The sequence below is a fragment of the Conger conger genome, chromosome 3 (genome assembly GCF_963514075.1).
Source record: "Conger conger chromosome 3, fConCon1.1, whole genome shotgun sequence".
Taxonomy (NCBI): Eukaryota; Metazoa; Chordata; class Actinopteri; order Anguilliformes; family Congridae; genus Conger; species Conger conger.
Window position 1 is genome coordinate 8401025 of NC_083762.1, and position 21600 is coordinate 8422624.

Below are 21600 nucleotides of genomic sequence, written 5' to 3' on the forward strand. Positions count from 1 at the left end.
GAGAGCGCGCTCTCTGCTCCTCCCGCCTCCAGGCAGAGGAATGCACTGTCCGAGATGGTCTACAGCAGCAAAGACCGTTCCGCATAGTTTGCAGTTGCACATCTTTTTTTATCTTTTAAAAAAATATTTACTTCTTTATTTTTTTTTTTTGAGAATGCAGGCTTGCTCGCTTGCTCCCAAAAATAGATCACAGTGACACAGATATAATAATCTTAGAAGAAGACATCATTGACATCCATCTCGATATGCTGTAACTAAAATAAATAGCCTGCTTTTCTCTCTCTGGACCAGTGGAACAGCACAAAGCTCTTAATCCTGTTCTCTCACTCTCCCTTCGGTCTCACAAGCGGCACGGTCAACACCAACAGTAGCTGCGCAACTTAGCATCGACAGCCCCGAGTAGCATGCTTATAATCAGCTCCACTGTTGCCAAATTATCGCAAAAGTCCCCGTGCAGTGAAATAAAACAAAGGCTGGTTCTAAGTGCTGCAGATGCAGGGCCAGCCTGTAGCCTAGCTTAAGCTGCATGCCTGGGACCAAGATGGTTGGAGGTTGAAGCCCTGGTGTCGATAAGATCCGCAAAGCTGTTAAGCCCTCGAGCAAGGCCCTTAACCCCACATTACTCCAGGGAGGATTGCTTAGTCTAATCTACGGTCAGTCCCTTATAAAAGCATCAGCTAAATAACGAATTATTATTATAGGTGTAGTTGTGAGGAAGTGATGGGCTGTAGTCCTCACGTTCATGGTGGAGTTTATCTCTGCGACCGTCTCGTCGTCGGTGGGGAACTGGTAGATCTGCACGCCGTTGCTGACGAGCTCGCTGGTGATCTTGATCTTGAACTTGGTGAGCTCGCTCTTGGAGATGGCATCCGATTTGGCGATGATGGGGATGATGTTCACCTGGAGGGGAGGTTTCATACTGAGGTCACAAAGGGAGGTCTCAGCAAGAGTTAGCATCAGCCACACAAAACAGCCAGAAAAACATCTGGCGAGGACCAGATGAAAAAATAATGTGGAGATCTCTGTTGTCTTTTGGCCTTTGCATGCCCCTATTGGAAATGATGGCCTTCCAAGGATAAAATGAATTAAATACAAAAATAATGAAACTAATAATGACTCCATCTGACAGGCATTTTCAAAATCCAAGCATATATATATATATATATATATATATAAATAAAGCTATATTCACACTTACATCTGTTACCTCTGTTAGCAACAATGTTGAAACAGCATTTTGAAAAACAAAGTCGACCTCGCGCCCTAGAATACCGGCATGCTTTAGCTGAGACATTGCGCCGAGTCAGGTGGCCTACTTTGGCAGAAAGTAGTTTGACGAAACCGCACATGACTGTGGTCTGTGGATTTTTTTTTCAAATGTACGTATATTTCGGATGTTTTGACGTTCAGGGTGAGCTGCAAAACAGTCCGAGTGGATACACAGCACTGTATAGCTTTACATTTACTTCCGGGTGAACCGCCTCTTTAGATAACCAAACATAACTGTAGTAGTATTTCAGTGACATTGACGATGCTGGTGTGAGACACTAGCGCAGGCAATAGGACTGACGCGCTGATGAAAGTCATAGCATTCCGCCTGCAACTCCTGATGCTGCAGACACCGGAAGGGGCTGCAGACTTATTGAAGAGAATGGCGCACTGACCTATAAATTAAACTGGGAAAAAATAAACACGCCAACAAAAGGAACCCAACTCTAGGTTGCTTCATTAATGAAGAACAAAGAGTGCCATCATATGCAGAATATTGAGAATACATGCATCCAGTCCTGATTTAGTATGTCTAGCAATACACGGTAGTCATTACATCAATGTTTCAGCGGGCATTGGTAGGTGCTACTCTCCATGGACTAGTACAGATCAAAGGGAGATTACCATTGTGTTCCTTTGAATGCATGACTGATTACTAATGTCTGATTTCATTCAAGCAACCAACCCTCACCTATATTAGTCTGGACGGGTGGATGAGACATTAGCTTGGTATTTAGTCTGATTCACGTTTAAGCGAATTTCAGCCAATGGAAGGACACCAAGTAAAAAATGACAAATTACTCATTTCTAAAACTGCTTTTTACTTTTACTTTCCATTCCAAACCAAATGCCATACGATGTGATTTCAGAAACTGCAACTGGGTGCTTCCAGAAATTTGCCCCAGTGCTGGCTGCTTTAAAAATAGTACAAAGCCACTCTGCAACCTGTGCTTGATTTCGATCCAAAACTAGGGCTTTTAAGGGCTTTTAGGGTGGGCGGGAGCCAGGAGTGGAGAGCTGGGAGGAACGGGAGCCGCGGTGGGCGCACTACAAACGGGAGTAAGACTCCGTCAGACACCGTCTCCGCCCACGCACCACTCAGGGCCTATCAGAGCGCCAAATTCCAAAGCTTTACCTTTGACCGACGTACATCTAACCGGAACTGTTCCAGTAAAAGTCCACCGAAATAAATGGGATCGCACGCACAAGTAAACAAGCGGGGCTGTGCACTCGGATCTGAACGAGAGCACTCAGGATAGAGGCATTAGTGGCATTCTCAGACTGAGCAGACGGTAATTCGCCGTTTATCGACGGCAGCAGTGAGGAAACGCACTCCCGCAGCACCGTATCGCTTTCGGGATTCTGTGACTCACTCGGTCTAATCGTTCACATTTATCGATAATATTTAACTCAATTCGCTGATACGCTCAAACGAGGAACTGAAGACTGCTGTACTGTCCCTGTTTGAAACGGTTCACTGTTCTCTAATCGTAATCTCTAGGTAAATACGTCACATTACACAAGTAGGAGCAGAAGTTGGCACAAGATCCAGGACCAGGAAGGCCCTGAGGGAACGGGGTTTTCCACCCCTGGTCTCAGGGAAGCCCTGCAACCCTCAGCGAGGACAAACCTGCCTCACGTTGTTTACACAGGAGAGTCCCTGCAACAGGCCACACTGAGAGGGCTGTTGGTGGGGGCACAGCTGTTCTGGCCGTATGTGGATTCAGTGAGTGGGTCTTTGTTCACCAACAGAGGACTAGGGAGCCTATGCAAATACAGGCCTTTGAGTTGCTTCAGACACTGAACGGTCACCAAGACAACACAATCCCCCCCCCTTACAGGTTTTACGCATACGATCCTACACAGATGCCAACAGCCAGAGCCATGTCCGCCCCCAACGGCCAGTCTTGCATGACACAGAACCCCATCTGTGCACGGTCAGGAAACAATGACCATCCAGAAACAAAGGATAGCCTGACTAATTATACAACTCGCAAAACACAATTTACCACTCTCTTCTACTCAATTTTTATTTTTTTCCCCCCCACTAGGGACAGTGCACACGAAACAACATTTTCAGTTTCCATATCAATTGAAATGTGCCAGAGTTAGCTAATGAGCGAATTTTCATCTGTAGTCCCTAACCTGGATGTCTGGACTCCACGGGAAACACAGAAAGGCCCGGACGGGGCTCGGACCCAACAACCCCTTCTTGTTTGTAAGGCAACAGTGCTACCCACTGCGCCACCATGCCGCCCGCAAGGTTTATATGACAAACTTCAATATCTTCTACACCGGGATTGTCAAACTAAATTCCGAGGGGGCCGCAGTGTCTGCATATTTTTGTGTTTTCCCTTCAATCAGCTGTCAATTGAGCCCTTCGGAACAAGGTGCGTGGACTCTTTAGCCAATCAATGACTTGAATGAACCATAGGTGCAGAGAACAATCGAAAGACCAGCGGGCACTGTCGCCCTCCAGGACCAGAGTTTGACAATGTGTTCCGCGCGACTGAGCCTACCTCCAACCTGAGGGGCAAATCTGCACTGATTTACTCCTCAAACCCTCTCAGCAGTAAAAAAAAAGTGCAAACGCAGGCTGACGCGCCCTCCTTCATCACGGTCCTCTCATCCCCTACCTTGCTGTCCAGTTTCTTCATGGTGACCAGGTCCAGGGACTTGAGCGAGTGGCCCGTGGGCGCGATGAAGTAGAGGCAGGCGTGGATGCGCGTGTCGTGGTAGCTGTGCAGCGTGCGCTTGATCTTCAGCTCCTCCTGGAGGTAGGCCTCGAACTGCGCGTCGATGAACTCCACGATGGACTTATAGCTGCGGAGAGCGGAAGGACAAGCGCTTCGTTAAGACTGTCGGCGGATTGACGGGCTTAACCGTCGCCGGATCCTGCGAACGTCTGGTGAGCATTCGGGTGCAAAACAGCGGCCGTGCATCACCCGGGTGAGTGCCACACAATTAGTGCTGGCCGAGGTGTGAGTTTCTCCCCTTCGACTGCAAGGAGGCTTTCAAGCCGTGAGTTGAAAGGTGCTGTATAAATGCAAAAGGTTAATCAAACACGGCACGGTGGACGTACAACGAATGAGTGACCTCACCACTTCCTCATTCGGCAGTTTCACGCCCCAATCCTGGGGAATAAACACGCACAGGGACAGATTACTTCACCGGAACAAACACAACCGTCTATTATTTCACTCATTCCAAATCAGGAAGTCAAAGAAGAGGGCCTGAACTGGAAAAGCAGAGTATCTGGTTTCAGAGCTGATGTCCACCCCCCACCCCCGCCATCTTCTCCCCGATTTATCTCATTGTACTGAACATCTGTAGCCCATCTACAGCCGTTTTAAATCAGCACTAGACTGCTGACGCTCCTAAAACAGAAATTTGCTAAACACCTCTTAAAACGGGAGACAAGAGATCGCTAGTGTCTGAACAAAGTCTGGGACAAAAGGAAGAGAAAGTTAATGGGAGAAACTGATGAAGAGCCGAAACCCATGACTCATTAGAGGAGAGGTGCCAGACGGAATGGAGACCTGAAACCAAAAATGCCACAGGATGCAAGAGCACCTTCAACCAAATGCAGAGATGAATGAAATGAGTTTGTGTATTAACTTTGCGTCTCTATTGGTACTGTGAACCACTCAAGTCTGCTCCTTGAAATTATAATAATGATAATAATAATGACAATAATAATAATAATAATCACAATTTTATAAAAATCTCTTCATACACCCAAAGTATTTCACAGAAGAAAAGCAGCACAGAATTAAATCAAGGAAATACAATCCTAGCTGGGCCGTCACATGGAAAAACGTACAATGATGAAAATGATGCCTACATGACGGTTCCCACAACATGACACTGCCGTCTCCTCAGGCACAGCCAGCCTGGGACTGGAGTTACGAGAGACAGAAGGGATGACATCACCTTTCTTCATCTCCCGTAAAAAACAATGCTGGAGATCAAATGACCAGGGAGATCAAAGTAGCGAGGACAGGGACCACAGATTTGGATTTCACTGGAAGATCCTCGCATACACAGAAGAATCTTAACTGTGAGGCTACAGATTAAAGACAGCCTTAATGCTTTTGGCCACGGCCTGTTTTCCAATCTTTTTGGACAGAGTCACTCCTCGAGGCAGAACCGTTTATTGGAACAGAACAGCTGGTTCGACAGAAGATTGATTATTTTGTTCTGAAGGTGTTATGAGTCTGACTAACGCGCAGTGTAAAATATGTATTCTTAATTTTGAATAATAAAAAATTATGATAGGCAGTGGTGGTCATCAATGTATCTTTTTGAGTGATCCTCCACAAATGAGAATAAAAATAAAATCCTCAACCTCAAGTACAAATCGAAATATATATATATGCTAATTCCTCCACCCAAGGCTTGACCAAAATGGCGGCAGCTGGAGCCTCACCTGTCCTCTTTGTTGATCTGGTCCCCGAAGCCCACGGTGTTCACCACGGTCAGCTTGAGGCGCACGTTGCTCTCCTGAAGCTCGTAGGTGTTGGACTTCAGCTGCACGCCGGGCTGGTTGTGCTGCGTGGGCTCGCCTTCGAATTTGGTGTTGAACAAAGTGTCCATGAGGGTGGACTTCCCCAGACCGGTCTCCCCTGAGAAATACGCACATATACACACACATACACACACACATATAAGCGTACATTCACACCCTTCACCACAACCCCACAACCCCTACTTATATCTATTTTTGAAATACCTCTAAATAAATTAGATCTGTGCTGGTGCTTCTTCTACCAAAAACCCCTCTTATTAAGACAGTAAACCTGAAGGTGCAGTTCAGGATGGGTACCAACTCATTTTGCATAAGTCTGAAGCAGATGCAAACCAGGCTTTCAACCGAATAACTAATAAGTTACTTTATATACATACATACATAACTTATACAAGATTACGTAACTTATGACAATTTTGTACATAACATTGCTAGTTTGAACGCCTTAACTAAGGTAGTACAAATAGCCCCAACCAGGTTCTACAGACAGACAGACAGACAGACAGACAGACAGACAGACAGAGAGCTTTTCTCACACCCAAGCCCTTAACAGTGATGAGGGGAAACTGAACCACCACTAAACTTTGAACCAGTTTCAATTGGCTCTGATGGGAAGTGTACAACTGCACAAAAGCAGAAACACATACAGACAAAAACCATGATGCTAAGAGAATGTTAATTATATGGTAATTTTACATGGTTTTACTTTTCAGAATACAGATACTGGGCAAATAACATTCCCATGGGCCTCTCTCCTCTTTTCTGTTTCTTTTGGCAAGAGCACACAGCATTGACTATAAAGCAAAAAGATTAAGATTAGCAGTTCACCTTCTGCAGAAATCAAGCGATTCAGTAATTACGGTTATGCTCTTAAGACTGCTGGAATGAACTATGATATGCAACTGAGTAATATGGAACACTATGGTCCCATTTTTATATTGAAAGAGGCTAGCAAAATAGAGAAAGGGGGGAGAGGGGAAAAAAAAGAAGAGAAACAAAGCTGACGCATTGATCGACGGATGCATTTTCGACCACACACTGCCTGAGAAAACTAAAAGAGCGAGTGAGTCAGAATCTTCTTTCCCCTGAAAAATGAGGAGTTCCGCCTCCACCAATGTGAGTGAGCTGCTTTCACACTCAGCGGCACGCCAGCAGTCCACTAGCTATGCTTCAGCTGCGTGGGAGAGGCAGAGAGACGCCGTGTCCAGCAAACGACAAGAAATATAGACAACTCTGAGAGGCCCAAATTCGGCACCTCTCCCCGCCTCTCTCCCCCCCCCCTCCCCCTCCCCCCCCCCCCCCATTTCCTGAGTCCAACTCAGGTCAGAGCAAGCTCCGCTCACTGGTCCTCACAGAAACCACTCTGCTTTAGCTTGGCAGGAGGGGACTTTCTTCTTTGGCAGAGGTCCAAACCTACTCAAGGGATGGGGGGGGGGGGGGCGGGTGGTGGTGTTACTGCCTGGATTAATGTGCTCTCCACAAATCATACCAACTAAAAGTCATGCAGACAAACGGGTTCACACACAATCGCAATGAAAATACTATTGAAAAAGGATACTCGCTTTAATCCGCGATAGCTTTTTGTACCACAACCACGCAGCCTTAGAGCCATGTCTGAGATTGATCAGGACATTACTGTTAATGTCTGGAAAAGTCCCTGCTGCAAACCGCAAGTAATAGCTCCATTAACCAGTTGTTACCAAATACAGTTACTTTCCACCAAGCACAGAGATTAACAAGCACCTTATTTTACACACAATTAACAACTTTTTTTCCCCCACAGCTCGAAAGAACGCAGGGCTCCTTGTGAAAAGGCGACGTCAGTAATGGCCGCCCGCTGCGTGTCACTCCAGTTATTGGGGCGATGGGGGAAGAGGAAGTGGCCAGGTCACCGTTCCCAGAAGCAGCGTGCTTTGCTTTTCTCACGCACAGCTCTGGGCGTCACGTTTGAGCAGGGCCTGAACTCCCGCTGCCTCTCCCAAGGAGACGCGCGCATTCCACTTATGGGGGGGGAGGGGGGGGGGGGGGAGGGCACTGTCAGATGTCACAGAGACTGGTAGCCCCGTGTGTTTACACTACACTCGCCAAGCAAACGCCAAAAAAAAAAAAAATCAACCTAACCTGACCTTTCAAGACAGATGGGGAAAGAGAGTTGGATTGTTTAAATTTCATGGCGAGATTGTCCATTCAAGGATGAACAAATACACTAAATAGATGGGAGATGAGGTGGGGAGTGGGGGGGGGGGGGGGGGCTAATGCAGTTAAATACAGTGAATGACAGGAGAAACGGCAGGGACAGAAACACAATGGCCGCCTGGATAACGGTGTGCCTTGTTACAGAAAGGGCTTGGGGGAGTGATGCGTCTGACTCACCCACGCAGAGGATGTTGAAGCAGAAGCCGTGATTGACAGATTTGTTGACCAGCTGGTCTGGCATGCTGTCAAACCCCACATGACCTGACAGCGGGACAGACCGCGCGCCCTCTCCCTGTAAAAAGCAAAAGAGCACAAGCCACCGTTACCCACACAACCCTGCTCGCTTCTCACTGGCTCCCCACCGAATTCTCTTCCAATTGTTTAAAAAACAAATCACCCCGACAAAGGCAACCAGCCAAAATGTTGGTCAATAAAACACAGCAAGGAGGGACTTCAGTGTGCTCGCCTCATCTGGACCGCTACGGTTTGGGTGTGCGCCATTTTGTGTATATACCAAAAACATTTTACTCAATGAAGAGGATTTTTGATTTAATCTGAGAATATTACTCAGATTATCACAGGATACAGAGGTTAAATCAGTTAAAGGCTAAACTGTAAATAACTACAGCCAGGCTTTCATCAGGTAATGCACAGTATGAATTAAATATTGACAAGTAAGCAGACCATAATTTGATGATTACAGTGCCAACTAGGCCTACATTGTATTTGTATCCTGAGGAGAATATTCAGACATAATTCAGACAGGATTTTACAGTTTATTTTTCATTTAAGTTATGTTTGCAGCATTTCATTCACTAGTATAATCACAATAATAAACATGATCTGTGTTAGGTCTAGCGAAGCAATTAATCTCCATTTGTAGTCTCCTGGCAGTTTGGGAAAATCCATTCTGTACAGCAGGCTACAGGCTCTTTTGTTATTACATAGTTTTCATCGTTCTTCATAGTTCTACACATGCTCAGCAGTTCTGCTTGAGTCCTACAAAATGGTCAAGTATCTGTTCAATGGACGGCCCATTTCCTGTTTAAGTTCATAAAATTGTGAGTTCATAAAACTGCTTAAACCCTCATTTTGTACAGCACACACAGAAAGTTATAAATGCCATTACTGTGACCTATTTGTGAGTAAATGTCTGGGTGTACATCTGGGAGGCAACCAATACTATCAAAGAGGAAACAGAAAACTATGTAATTCCCTTTTACCCTGTGTGGGAGGAACACCTCCCACTCAATGGCCATTGCTAAACATACTGCAGTAGACAACGGACAAAAATTTGAGCAAACATTAAATCAACTCGACAGAGCTCTGAGTTAAATGCAATTCTACATCTACACACTTATTGTGGGCCCTACAACACCAAAGCAAATAACGGATTCATTAATTTATATAAATCATGAATTTGAGCCTGTTTTTAGTAAGTAAGAGGAACGGTGTAGGAAATCAAGGAATCAGACGGTTAATGCACTATAGCATGCCTAGAATATTCCCAGAACAAAGTTGTCCTTCCAACAAATCAGCAGTGACAATAACAAAATCGAAATCATGATTACCAACAAGACAGGCCTACTCGGACATGAAAGGGAAGAAACCTTAAACATTGCGGGCAGAATGAGCAATACACCCATCACCACAAATATGACCCTTCGTTTAGCGGGTCTCACTAACAAGTTTTATGGGAAAAAAATATTGTTATGTGGGATTACTCTCATTTGTAAAAATATGTTGATAGATTAATACTGTAAGGGTAATCAATAATTAAGGATAATCGAAAAATTACCGTACGTTAATATCCATCTACTGACATTTTTTGCTAAAGTGAAGTACACAGTTCACTGGGAGAACACGAATTTTGCATGATAAGTTAGTCCTGTGGCCATGTAAGTAGCCTTGGTTGTGGGGGTGTGTATCTGAAACCATGTTTGTGAGTCGAACAGCCCAGGCGGCCAAACCTCTAGCCTCTCATTTGGAATTCGGGAGGAAGCCTTTCAATTGCACCCTGTTAGAGAACAAACACAACTACAGCGGGGTTTAATTACAAAAAACGCGCCATGCCAAACAGAGGGAATACTGGTGTTGACCGCACAAACATCGTCTCGGACTGCCTGCGTGTGCAACATTCCAGAACCGAATGCTTAGCCTGCTTGAGATCAAAGGCGCATCTGCGCCAGGAATGACATAACATTTTGAGTTGTTCCACCTCATTCCCAGGAGCCTAAGTTTGAACTAACGGTATGTCCATCATAACGTTACCAACTTCTCTGCGTTCTACACTTAATTTACGAACTGCAACAATGTGCCACTGACAAGGCAGATGTCCTGCACGGGTACACCAGGTCATGATGACCTAAGTAAATAATATACTTTACGAAAGTGCGAACAAAAGGTACATACAAATATTAATGTCTCATAACCATTCCCGTTTTATGTTATTTTTGGCAGTATTTTAACCTAATTCTATATAGACAACGCCCAGTAGGCTAACGGAACTGACTGACAGGACCAGAACAATGCAATAACGGAATCGAACACCGGCCGTCCCGACGGCCATAAACACAATTTCATGCAGTTGGCTTCTATGGGTGCCATTTAGAACTGTATACACACTAAAACCCGCTATGCCGCATTCCCGCAAATCCGCTAACGCTAAACCGAATATACGCCGTTTAATGGCAGCTATAGCAGAAAAATCCGCTACAAATGCTAAAATGATGTAGCAAGCGTACTCCAAATGTGGCCAGCATTCTAACCCCAAACCGTGAAAATAAATCGCAAATAAAAAATCAAAATACTTCTTAATATTCCAAAACCAAATGATTGCTGTTGTTTTTGAATGTTGATTTTTGACATTTACAATATTGTAGGCTACATTCATTGATTGTAGCCTACTAAGGAGATTTTGCGAATATCGGATAATATCGTTCAGGCTATTTATATTATATGTATTACATACATCCACGCACAAATTAGTCTCGTACATTGTTCCGGACCAGCTCTTCTTAATAAACGACCAAGTCGCCTACTCACCGCTTGCCGTGCTATCTCAGTGGCCGCCATGGTTAGCTTCTCAATCGAGACCCAAACAGGAAACAGAACACAGGCACTGCTCTCCGCATCGAGGAGAACGAGGGAAGCAGAGAAAAAACCGTACACCGGAGAATGTACCATGCCATGGGAAAAATATACGTGGGTCCACGTTAATAGATATCGATGTAATTACACGACTCAATAACATCCACTGTTTTTTAGTATTATATTTAATCTTTTTCAATTCTAAAAGTCACTGAATGTTACCATTTAATTACACTACGCAGTTTTACACAATCTCACCCCTCCTGTTTCGCCATATGGTTCATTCCCATAAGTAAAATAGCAAGAAAAGCTCATTAATACACATACTAAGGAGCGCTTACCGATAGCAGTGTTGCTAGTTCAGGAAATAAATAGGCTATAGTTACGTAATAACATTTCGTCTAAATGGCATCTGTCTTTGTATATGATGATATTCTACCGATAAACAGATTTTTAAAAAGATTAATAATGATATGAAGCTACTGTTTATGTTCGCATTCATGTCATAGGATTGTATTTTGCTTAAACTAATGTTAAATAATTTTATATTAACGCATGAATAAACAATTGTTTTATTTTCAAAGATTAATAGGATAATTCTATATCTGATTTTTATTTTCTTACTAAATCTGTCAGAACTGAATGTAATTAATTTTTCAATTCCAGTTCCATTTTTATTGATTTCTTTATTTGGCCTGAGAAATCAGAAATAGTTTGATTACAGTCTGTTTAGGAAAATGTTGAATTAGAAACAATAAATAACTTAAATATTAAGTGCAGAAAGAAATTGATATTGAGTACACATTTGCCATTTTCCAGAATATAACACTGATCACAGATACAAGAACACAAGAATGCTGATCAGAACAGATATTCTTCTCATAATATATGCTGCATTAGACTTCTCCACAGTGTGTCTATGTTTGCTGGAGACAAACCTGTCCAAATTATTTGACCTTTCAGTTGTATGGATTTGTCATTTTGTGTGCTATGCATATTCCAAGATATTTTTCATGAAATACAATTCAGAGATTAGAAGTGCTTGTCTTCTTATTTGAATATTTGCAGGTCCTGTTAAATGTTCTAATATCAGGTTTGATTCATACCAATAGTTATTTGAGCAATTTGTTATTTCAGACGAAATAATTGGGACACAAATACAGCATTAAAATTGTGTTTTGTTATATGACATGGCATTTAAGCCTGTAGCCTTGTGGCTAAGGAACATGACTGGGACCCAGAAGGTTGAGTGACCACTTTATTAGGTAGACCGGTACTCCAACTTGTTAATGCAAATATCAAACATGCCAGTCCAAATACAATCTATAAAAGCATGCAGACATGGTCAAGAGGTGCAGTTCATAAGAATGGGGAAGAAATGTGATCAAAGCAATTTTGACCATAAAATGATTGTTGTTGCCAGACGAGGTGGATTGAGATTGGGGATCTCAAAAACGTCTCATCTCCTGGGATTTTCAAGCACATCAGTTTTAGAGTTTACAGATAATGGGACAAAACACAAATCCAGTGAGAACCAGTTCTGTGGGTGAAAATGCCTTGTTAATGAGAGGCCAGAGGAGAATGGCCAGACTGGTTCAAGCTGACAGAACAGTGACAGTAACCTAAATAACCATGAGTTGCAACAGGGGTATGCAGATAAGCCTCTCCGAACACACAACAAACCTTGAAGAGAATGGGCTACAGCAGCAGAAGTAAAATAAAAAAATGTAAAAGTCTAAAAAATACCCACTTTCATTCATTAATTTAGGTAAAATATGTTCCGTAAAATAATAGGGAGTTGTAAACTGTTTTTCTAGATTGGTGTGCCCTTTTTTTCCACTTTGAGCTGCCCCACAAAAGGTCTCTGCGCAGTGAACGAGTGTGTGAGCGTCCGTGCGTAAAAAAGGCAATTTATACAAATCAATTATCCATAGTTACTACTCTGGTATTCAAACTTCATTCAGAACAAATAATTTACAATTATTCAGCAACACCACTTGCACCCATGTTATACTTGAAGGACATACTATTCATGGATGGTACAAAGATTACAGAATCTGAATACAAACACTATGCGAAGCTGTCAAATTCAGTCTATAACCTACCCAATTCAACCAATCCTATTAAGTCGAGCTTTGCAACTACGAAATGTTTTTGTGGGGGTTTTTTCATGTGAACTTTCACTAGTTATTTGAAGCTTGAAACATTAAATAAATATTTGCATTAGAGGGAGGAAGTTGCATTTCTTCTACTCGGCCAAATATTTTCGCTCTCCAGCTGCCACAGCGGAATCCTTGTTAATACATTACACATTAAAAGCGACCGAGACGCTTCTCACTCCTACACGTTTCCTTTAACAGTAAGCATAAGGCAATCACATGGCCCGCGGGTATTCATACAGTTGGTAGGGATTAAGTTGAACTTTGTATTAGCAACTCGAGTGGGGGCAAGGAGGAGGGAAGAAGAGAGAAGAGAAGCAGAGCTGCCAGAGTCCATCGCGTTTTGGGAAGGAAATGAGATCTTCAGTCTATCGTCTAAAAACATCCACATTTCTGCATTTTATACAAAATGTGCTGCTATTTTTAAAATAAGGCTACGGACTGTGGAGTATTCTCTATGACAAACTTCCGACGAATGCAAATGAATGTGGTGCGTGGATCTTCGCTTTACAGGTGAGAACAAACAAAAAATTGTTCTTGGGCTTGAAGTGGGGAAATAGGTCACGTGTTCTGTTGTTTATAAAATGAGAATATTATATTTCTGCTACTTTGCGGTAGCCTATTTAAAAGTAGAGCGAAGGAGTAGCTAAATTATCAAATTCTCTTCGCGAATCACGTCATCAGTAATGTAGGTTAGTGACTCTTAAGTGGAACATCGTTCGGCTACAGTTGACACAAGGTGAAACAATTAGGCTAATGGGTGTTAGTTCATGACCAGAGTTTCCTATATCCTAGGCCTAATGCTTAAATATCAACTAGAGATTTCAGGCCCCCGAAAGACAGTTTGATACGGTTTAAAAAATTAGTGTTATAGCCTATGCTACGGGAAAATGGAAAACGCTGCTCGGAAAAGCAATTTAAACGTACCAAGCTATTTTATATGCAGTCTTTTATATGCAGGTGTTTTGAGCTACTGATTTGAATATTGCAAATGTAGCCTAGTAGGTAAATAATGCGAGGCCACCCCTCGTAACTGACACTGAACTTTGTTTCTCTCCAAAGTGAAAAGGGATCCGACAGATTTTCGCCCTTTGGACAACTTCCTTGCGTGCGATAGCGTACACAATTAGGCATACGTTATCAGCAAGACAACATCATTCGGGAAACGAGGAGAAAACTACAGAGAAAGCGAGCCAACATGTATGACAGCTCTAGCATCCCAGAGCTGTCAGATAGGATCAGCTCTACCGCTAATTTCAGCTCCCATTTGGGCGGAGCAGTATCGCCGCGAGTTGAGGAGGAGGAATCTGGATGCGACACAGCGAATGCCAGTGGAAAAGGCTCCCACGTTTTAGACATTTTCAGGGCGGCTGGCGAATATGCCAGTGTCGCTGCCCGTGGGTCCAGGGCTGGTACTCATCAAGCTTCAACACGCAGGTCGAGGCTGCAGAGACAACAGGAGGTAGGTGATCCCGGCTCCATCGGTACCTACGGCGCTTCACTGAAACTATCGGGGGAAGTATCAGAGAAGGGCTCCCTTACCCCCGCCATGCGAAAAAAATACTTAAAAGACCTTTTTGTAAACAACGGTTTGCACAGTGGGCTCGGAAGTATATTGGTCTCGTCCAATAGCTCCAGCACATCTTCTAAAGACGGCGATAACGAAGCAGCATATAGCACGGAAGAAAGCAACAACAACGCGTTCTGGGTTTTGGACCCCATGGAGCATGCGTGGATGCTGTCGGTTGTGGACGGAAATTTTGACACCATTGTGGATTATCTCTCCGAGGATTTCAGTTTGTTGACTAAAAAGGATTTCGTCAGTGGCTTCACCGTGGTCCACTGGCTGGCAAAGAACGGCCGGGATGAAACACTGGTAAAGCTGCTGAAGTACGCTGAAAAGGAGGGGTCCCCTGTAAATGTAAACTTAAAAGCAAGCGGGGGCCTCACCCCCCTTCACTTGGCTGCAATGCACGGTCAGTACATGGTGGTTAAAATTTTGGTCGGCGCGTTTGGTGCCGATTTGGAAGCCATGGATTACAGTGGTAGAAGAGCGTGGCAGTACCTGAAGACCAACGCCCCTGCGGAGATGAGGGAACTGTTGGGCGGGACGGACTATGAGTACGGGGCATTTGGGTGTCACAATGCCAATAACAACAGTGGGACTGCTGCACAAAACTCCAAAAGTGACGCTAAAGGAGAGAAGGAGGAGGTAGACTCGTTTGAACGGAGAAATAACCGTTCAGTGTTTGGGTCTTTAAGAAAGTTTCTGTCACCCGTACTAAATTTTGTCAACAGCAGCATGGGTGCGGACTCCTAACAGGATAGGAACACCGATTCTTGGCCTAATTAGGCAATCAATTTGAATAGACAGTAGCCTGCTACACAGATGTGACTTTTTTTATCTGTAAAAATATGCTGCCTGCTATCACTGCGTTTGTGGTTATAGCCCCCATTTTTTATTGCTAGAATATGCACTTTATTGTAATACACGTTTTGTATATGATCTGCATTTTATGACTGCTTAATGTCTCGGCTATTCATAAAATGACAGAACTAAAAACAATTCTGTTCCCATGCTTGCCGCGTGCGTGTCTTTGGTGTTGTGCAGTTCAATACAGTCCGAAACTCAAAACAGCTAATTCTCTTTTTCAAATTTCAATACCCTGTACGACAGGTTTGCAAGACAGGTTTTCAAAACGGGTCTTCAAACAATAGGCCTACCATAACGACACCTAAGCCAATATAAAGCCGACTGCCAAGTGTAGTATAGCCAACCACACTGTTTTAAGTCAACAGTAGGCCACTTGTGAACGGAGAACTGACTAGACCTGCAGCTCAGCCAAAGGGACAATTGTGTAGAATGTCCTGATAATCTCTGGCGTCTTCCCTGTTAATTACACTGTTTCTTTAACTCCAAATAAAATCCAATGATACCCCTCAAGTGTTATTTCTTAAAGGTTCCCTAGATTCTGTTACAACAGCGAGGCAAGTAAAGTCACTCCAAGCACAATATAGCCATTGATTCCAGGGATTCTTCTTGATCAGAAGCATGAAAATGAAACATGCAGGCCTATCCACAAGATGGTCCTCCAAGCACAGGACAGTTGTGTTGATTTGAAAGCAGCTGTTCAAGCCAATCAATAAGGCAAGCTGTAAATCAGGGGTCTCCAATCTTATCCAGAAAGGGCCGGTGTGTGTGCAGGTTGTTGTTTTAGCACAGGACTAAGACAGCTGATTCTACTCATCTAGGTCTTGATTAAAGACCACGATTAGTTCATTAGTATAATCAGGTGTGTTACTGCTGGGTTAAAACAAAAACCTGCACCCACACCAGCCCTTTTAGGATAAGATTGGAGACCCCTGCTGTAAATGGTAATTGCCTGCATTTATATAGCGCCTTTATCCAAAGCGCTGTACAGTTTATGCTTCGCATTTACCCATTCATACACACACCAGCTGTAATGGTTCTCATGTAAACTATGAAAGTGTTACACTCGTGAGTCAGTCGACATCCATTTAAAAATAAATAAATAAAATAAGTGGACCTTGCCAACTTTGCCATTTCATTTCATCCATCTTTATTGTTCACACACAACGATGAGCAGAGTATCTGTACAAAAAAAAATAGGAGAGGCTGTGGTTCCATGTGATGGCCGTCTCTTCTGGTCTGGGCCCAGAGGAGGCCATGGTGGATAAGGGTAAGACCGCGGGGAGCCATGTGAGGATGGCAGTTTTACAGGCCCAGTTTGGTCCTCCTCCAGTGTCTCCTCTTGGAGTTGTACCTGTGAGTCGAAAAATATACGCCAGTTAAATCCGTTTTTTTTCTTTTGGTTTTTTTGGGTCAAGCGCCCAACCCCACCCACGGTTGATCACAAATGTGTTTAAAAAAATAATAATAAAAAAAGAAAGAAAAAGCTACCAATGTAATAGTAGTAGTTGCATAGTTGATCACAGGTGGAATAAAGCAGGGGTGTCAAACTCCAGTCCTGGAGGGTCGCAGTGTCTGCTGGTGTTTGTGGTTTCCTTTGAATCAGCAGCCAAATAAGGCACGTAGCCAATGAAAGAACCAGCAGACAATGTGGCCCTCCAGGACTGGAGTTAGGCACCCGTGGAATGAAGGGTGAGACAATTGTGAGCGGTATTACTATTCAACAAAAGTGACAAGCATTTAAAAAAAAACAAACCAAAAGAAAACAGCTGAGCCACAAATGTAATAAAGGTGACAGAAAAGCCAGGATAAGATCCATGCAGCTGTTGGGCCCTTGAGCAAGGCCCTTAACCCCACATTTCTCTGGGGGCATTTACACAACATTTATTATATTCCTTCAATACCCAGAACGATTTTATGAATCTCATTTGAATATTCTTATTTGATGCTTTTGACTACTGTGATGTCACTCAGTATTATCGGTTTGTGGAAGGAAGCCCATGGGGCAACAGTCTTTTTGACCGTTAATATGAAATAACGCAACTTCTCCAATGAAGTGACATCGCTTCGATATATCTTTTATCATTGCGTCAAGTTGACAAGGACAATTCAAGTGGCGGAATTCTACGAAAACAGAAGGTTGAGCTACTACAGGGCTAATTCAAAAACATCTACACGACGGTGAGCATTCACTCAGTGTCAATGACAACCTAAATACAGTCGACAGTTAGTGCATGCAAAAGCGGTCACCTAATAGAGATTGGATCTTCTCTTCCAATAATGCAACATTTAAAAACATACGACACGCTTTCTCCCAAGCAAAAACAAGCTTCTACTCAACCCAATAGGTGTCCAAGTCACTTCCAAAAAATGGCATATTAAAAACCAACTAATTACTAGAAGTGGACATTTTACATTTGTGGTCAACTGTATAGCCTACAGCATTTGTAGTTGTGTGACCATTCACGTTACATCTGTAGACATTAATGATACGTACAGTAAATCCTCAAATTGTGTCCGGGATTCTATTTGAAGCCGGGCCTCGGATAATAGCCTATCAGTAGGGCTATCAGTCCATGAGCACTAGAAGACATTGTTTCGATTTAACGCAATGAAATAAAATAACTCTTCTTAATATTTTATATTGTTGGTTGGTTTAATACTGTTGCCAATGAAAAGTCGTTGTCCTACACCATGGGTCTCCAACACGTTGCTCTCAAGCTACCAGTCGCTTGCCGCCCCCTTCTGAGTAGCTTGCCAAAGGCTGAAGCAGTATACATTTAAACACAATTGTTGCCGCGAGGCATTCCAGCCTACGAATTTAATAAAAAGTAAAGCAAGCAAAATTAAAAATTAACTCAATTTAGGCTACTTGGCTACGCAATAAGGTTTCCATGTATTTACAGCACAGCGCACGTTCAATGAATGAATGAAAGCGGCTGCCTTGGCTCGCAATAAACAGACGGGTGGAAATCCCGACATTCTTTCAACGACATAACTTAACAGTGCACCATCAAATACCCCCCAGATTTCAGTGCCCATCAGTTCCAACATTTAGCAATAGAATCAAACAGTCCAAAAGTAAATTAAATCCCAAACCAAAGCGTAAATCTTTTGATAGCCTACCGGTATGCTGCTCCAAACGAAAATGTCTCACAATAAAAAGCACTTTAGGAAAAAAAGATCCTTAACTTGCTGTTATCTACGCTAATTTGTTATTGTTCATGAAGGCGTGTCTGGCAAGTTGTTATTTTATGGATTCTGGACTTGCATCTGATTTATTGTGTTAGAGAATATTTGCAATAAACTAAGTCTGTTAAGACTGACACTATGACTTACCAAACGGTGTTCCTGATTAGCCTACACCAATTGATTTCTGAACGGTTACAGGAAGTGTTGAACAGTGTTGGCCCACTTTAAGTGTAGCCTTTTTACTTTATTTCTAAGAATAAAATTCTACAACAGAAGCCTAATAAGAAATAAAGGCCTGCCTCGAATACAAGCCTGCCCCAAATAAAGGCCTGTGCTTTGTGCAGCCTAAGTAAATAAAAGACCCCGGCCACAATTTGAGGATTTACGGTATGATCTTAACAGCGAATACGGCTATTATAGCATAGGCATCTTATGTCACTGCCACAGAGAATCACCACATGGAACTTTCCATGTGATAGAAGGTTCCACGGCAGTTGGTTACTGTTAGCAGGATAATGGCAGTACTCCCACAGAATGAAGCACTGTAATTGCAACCTGCTGGACCAAAGCATAGAGAAACTAAACAATTGTAAAGAAATCTTGCACCTGCAAAAGCTCACTGGTTAGCTAGCTAACCCAGCACGCAAATTATTTAAACTGAAGTCTCCACGGTGCAGAACATAAGTTGGCTAGCCAGTGAACAGCGGTAGCTATATGGCTGTACACGAAACGGCTTTATATACCTGATTTTGTTGCCTGTCTTCATTCTGATCCACTGTGGAATCGGTCGGTTTTGCTTCTGCTTCTTCGCCAGAAAGCGCTTGATCCTGAATGTCTTGTGAGAAGACTAAGAGCGAAAATACATTAAATTTAGTACTTGATAACGTTATATACATTGATATAGCTAGTTAGCTCGCACGTACAACACACGCATATCCAGTTATGTTAGTTGTAAATCCGCAATCTGAACAGGTAATACATTTCGACTAGGCAAGGACTACCAAAACACATTTTTGCCACGTTATTACAAATGAGCATCAACTATCCGCAAAGCAACAACGATCTGGTTAGCGGCACCAGGAATATTTGTCTTTTTGTACGTCCAAGCAAGTAAATTCTTATATCAAAATGTGAGTTGACAATTAATTCCACTGTTACTACAATCAATTCATTGATTTACATCTGCATACATGAGGATGTTAAACGATATTTTCCTCACCATTATGAATCTACCTTCCTTTCCCCACAATGGCGGTAGTCGAAAAGAGAGAACTCTGGGAAATGATAGGATTGAAATTATGTGATTTGCGTTCGCGCCACCCAGTGGACGGAGAAACTACCACAGTTATGATCAGGGAGAGACGCCGAAGCTACGTTGGATAGGGACTGAACGAGCATGAAATGAGATTTTACAGAAATGAGGGAGCAGAATGAAGAACAATTGAGAAAGAAGAGCATTGTACCAGTCAATTTTATCAAGTCAACAGCAAAACGTGTGGCCCTCTAAAATACATATCCAACCTTGCTCTTTGACGCCAATGGAACTTACCAAACTGCAGTACCGCATCCAGAATTCATAACATATCCTCGAAACGTCTGCAAACAGCCTTGATAACCTTCGTTCATAATAGTCCTGAAGGTAATGAGAGAACACGTGTCTATGCAAAGAACACTTAAAATTCAAAAATGAAAACTCAAATTCCAACAGGCCATTCCAGGAAATATCCAGCGAATTATTTTCTTTTCTCTCAAATGTTATTTTTGGTGGATTAGAAAAACATTCACTGTAAATGACTACAAAATAACACAAGGATATGAGCAAAAGACTGTACTATGCTACCACTGTACTAATACCATAGCCAGAAGTTAGAATGTATCCCGTTAATTATTTTATTCAACAGATCCAACCATATCTATTTAAATTCAAAATTAATTTAATGTGAATTCACACATTGTCAGCAAAGAAAAGGAGGAAAAACTGAAAAATAACACAGGAATAATGACCTCACCATACTGTAGTAGCATTCCATAGCCAGGAGCAGCAAAGGAATCCAACCTTCTTCCACAGTATTGATGGTAATGATTAAAGTTGAATTGGTAGCCTACCACATATATACTCACCAGTGAAGTATTGTGACATCTAATTTGACCTCACAGCATTATTGGTAGGCTCACAGGCCACTTGTGACTCGGTGTTCTATAGGCATCACAGAAGGCTACAGTATCCATTTAAAATCTATTTAATGTGAATGCATAGTCAGCAGAGAAAAGAAGGCTCTTCTTGGCAAACAAGGTACTGTATTTGCCTACAGGCATGACAAACATATCTACAGTCAGATATAAACAAAGGGTGTTACAGGGGCAGGCACAGATAATGCAGACAAATATATCAAAATGTAAACAGATCTGTGTACATGGGAATAGATGGACGAATGTAGACAGTGAAACAGATCTAGATATTAGACATTTGCACTGTAAGCAATTCATGTCAATATAACGAGTGTTAGGTTGAGATAAGACACGTGTCAATGAAAACACATTTTCTATATCTATTATGTCTCTAATGTTGATTTTAAATCAGACATAATAAACATCCATCCATCCATCCATTATCTGAACCCGCTTATCCCGATCAGGGTCGCAGGGGGGCTGGAGCCTATCCCAGCATACATTGGGCGAAAGGCAGGAATACACCCTGGACAGGTCGCCAGTCCATCGCAGGGCACACACACCAT

The 21600-nt window shown here is 42.8% G+C and overlaps 3 protein-coding genes and 1 non-coding gene across 7 annotated transcripts in view; 1 reads left to right on the forward strand and 3 right to left on the reverse strand.

The window, feature by feature from the left end:
• The window catches only part of septin6 (septin 6), a 24078-nt gene extending 12913 nt beyond the window's left edge, over nt 1-11165 (reverse strand). For all 4 annotated transcript variants that reach the window (XR_009708236.1, XR_009708237.1, XM_061233826.1 and 1 more), the window contains exons 1-5: nt 11039-11165; nt 8171-8285; nt 5699-5894; nt 3906-4092; nt 739-900 (exon numbers count right to left, since the gene is read on the reverse strand). Coding sequence is in view for 2 of the 4 variants with exons in the window: in XM_061233826.1 (XP_061089810.1) it covers nt 739-900; nt 3906-4092; nt 5699-5894; nt 8171-8285; nt 11039-11068 (690 nt within the window). In the remaining 2 variants the exon portion in view is untranslated. The remainder of the gene's footprint in view (nt 1-738; nt 901-3905; nt 4093-5698; nt 5895-8170; nt 8286-11038) is intronic.
• A 2381-nt stretch (nt 11166-13546) lies between these two features.
• On the forward strand, nt 13547-16181 carry LOC133124979 (ankyrin repeat domain-containing protein SOWAHC-like). The gene is made up of 2 exons (XM_061236616.1): nt 13547-13755; nt 14305-16181. The coding sequence occupies exon 2, from the start codon at nt 14441-14443 to the stop codon at nt 15560-15562; it is 1122 nt and encodes a 373-aa protein (XP_061092600.1). The 5' UTR covers nt 13547-13755; nt 14305-14440; the 3' UTR covers nt 15563-16181.
• Nucleotides 16182-16799: 618 nt separating this feature from the next.
• Nucleotides 16800-20139, reverse strand: LOC133124357 (large ribosomal subunit protein eL39). Its single transcript, XM_061235493.1, has 3 exons — nt 20085-20139; nt 19609-19712; nt 16800-17027 (listed from the first exon to the last, which is right to left on the reverse strand). The coding sequence occupies exons 1-3, from the start codon at nt 20085-20087 to the stop codon at nt 16979-16981; spliced, it is 156 nt and encodes a 51-aa protein (XP_061091477.1). The 5' UTR covers nt 20088-20139; the 3' UTR covers nt 16800-16978.
• On the reverse strand, nt 19296-19427 carry LOC133125356 (small nucleolar RNA SNORA69). Its single transcript, XR_009708433.1, has one exon. It is a non-coding gene; the product is annotated as a small nucleolar RNA SNORA69 (small nucleolar RNA).
• Nucleotides 20140-21600: the final 1461 nt, after the last annotated feature.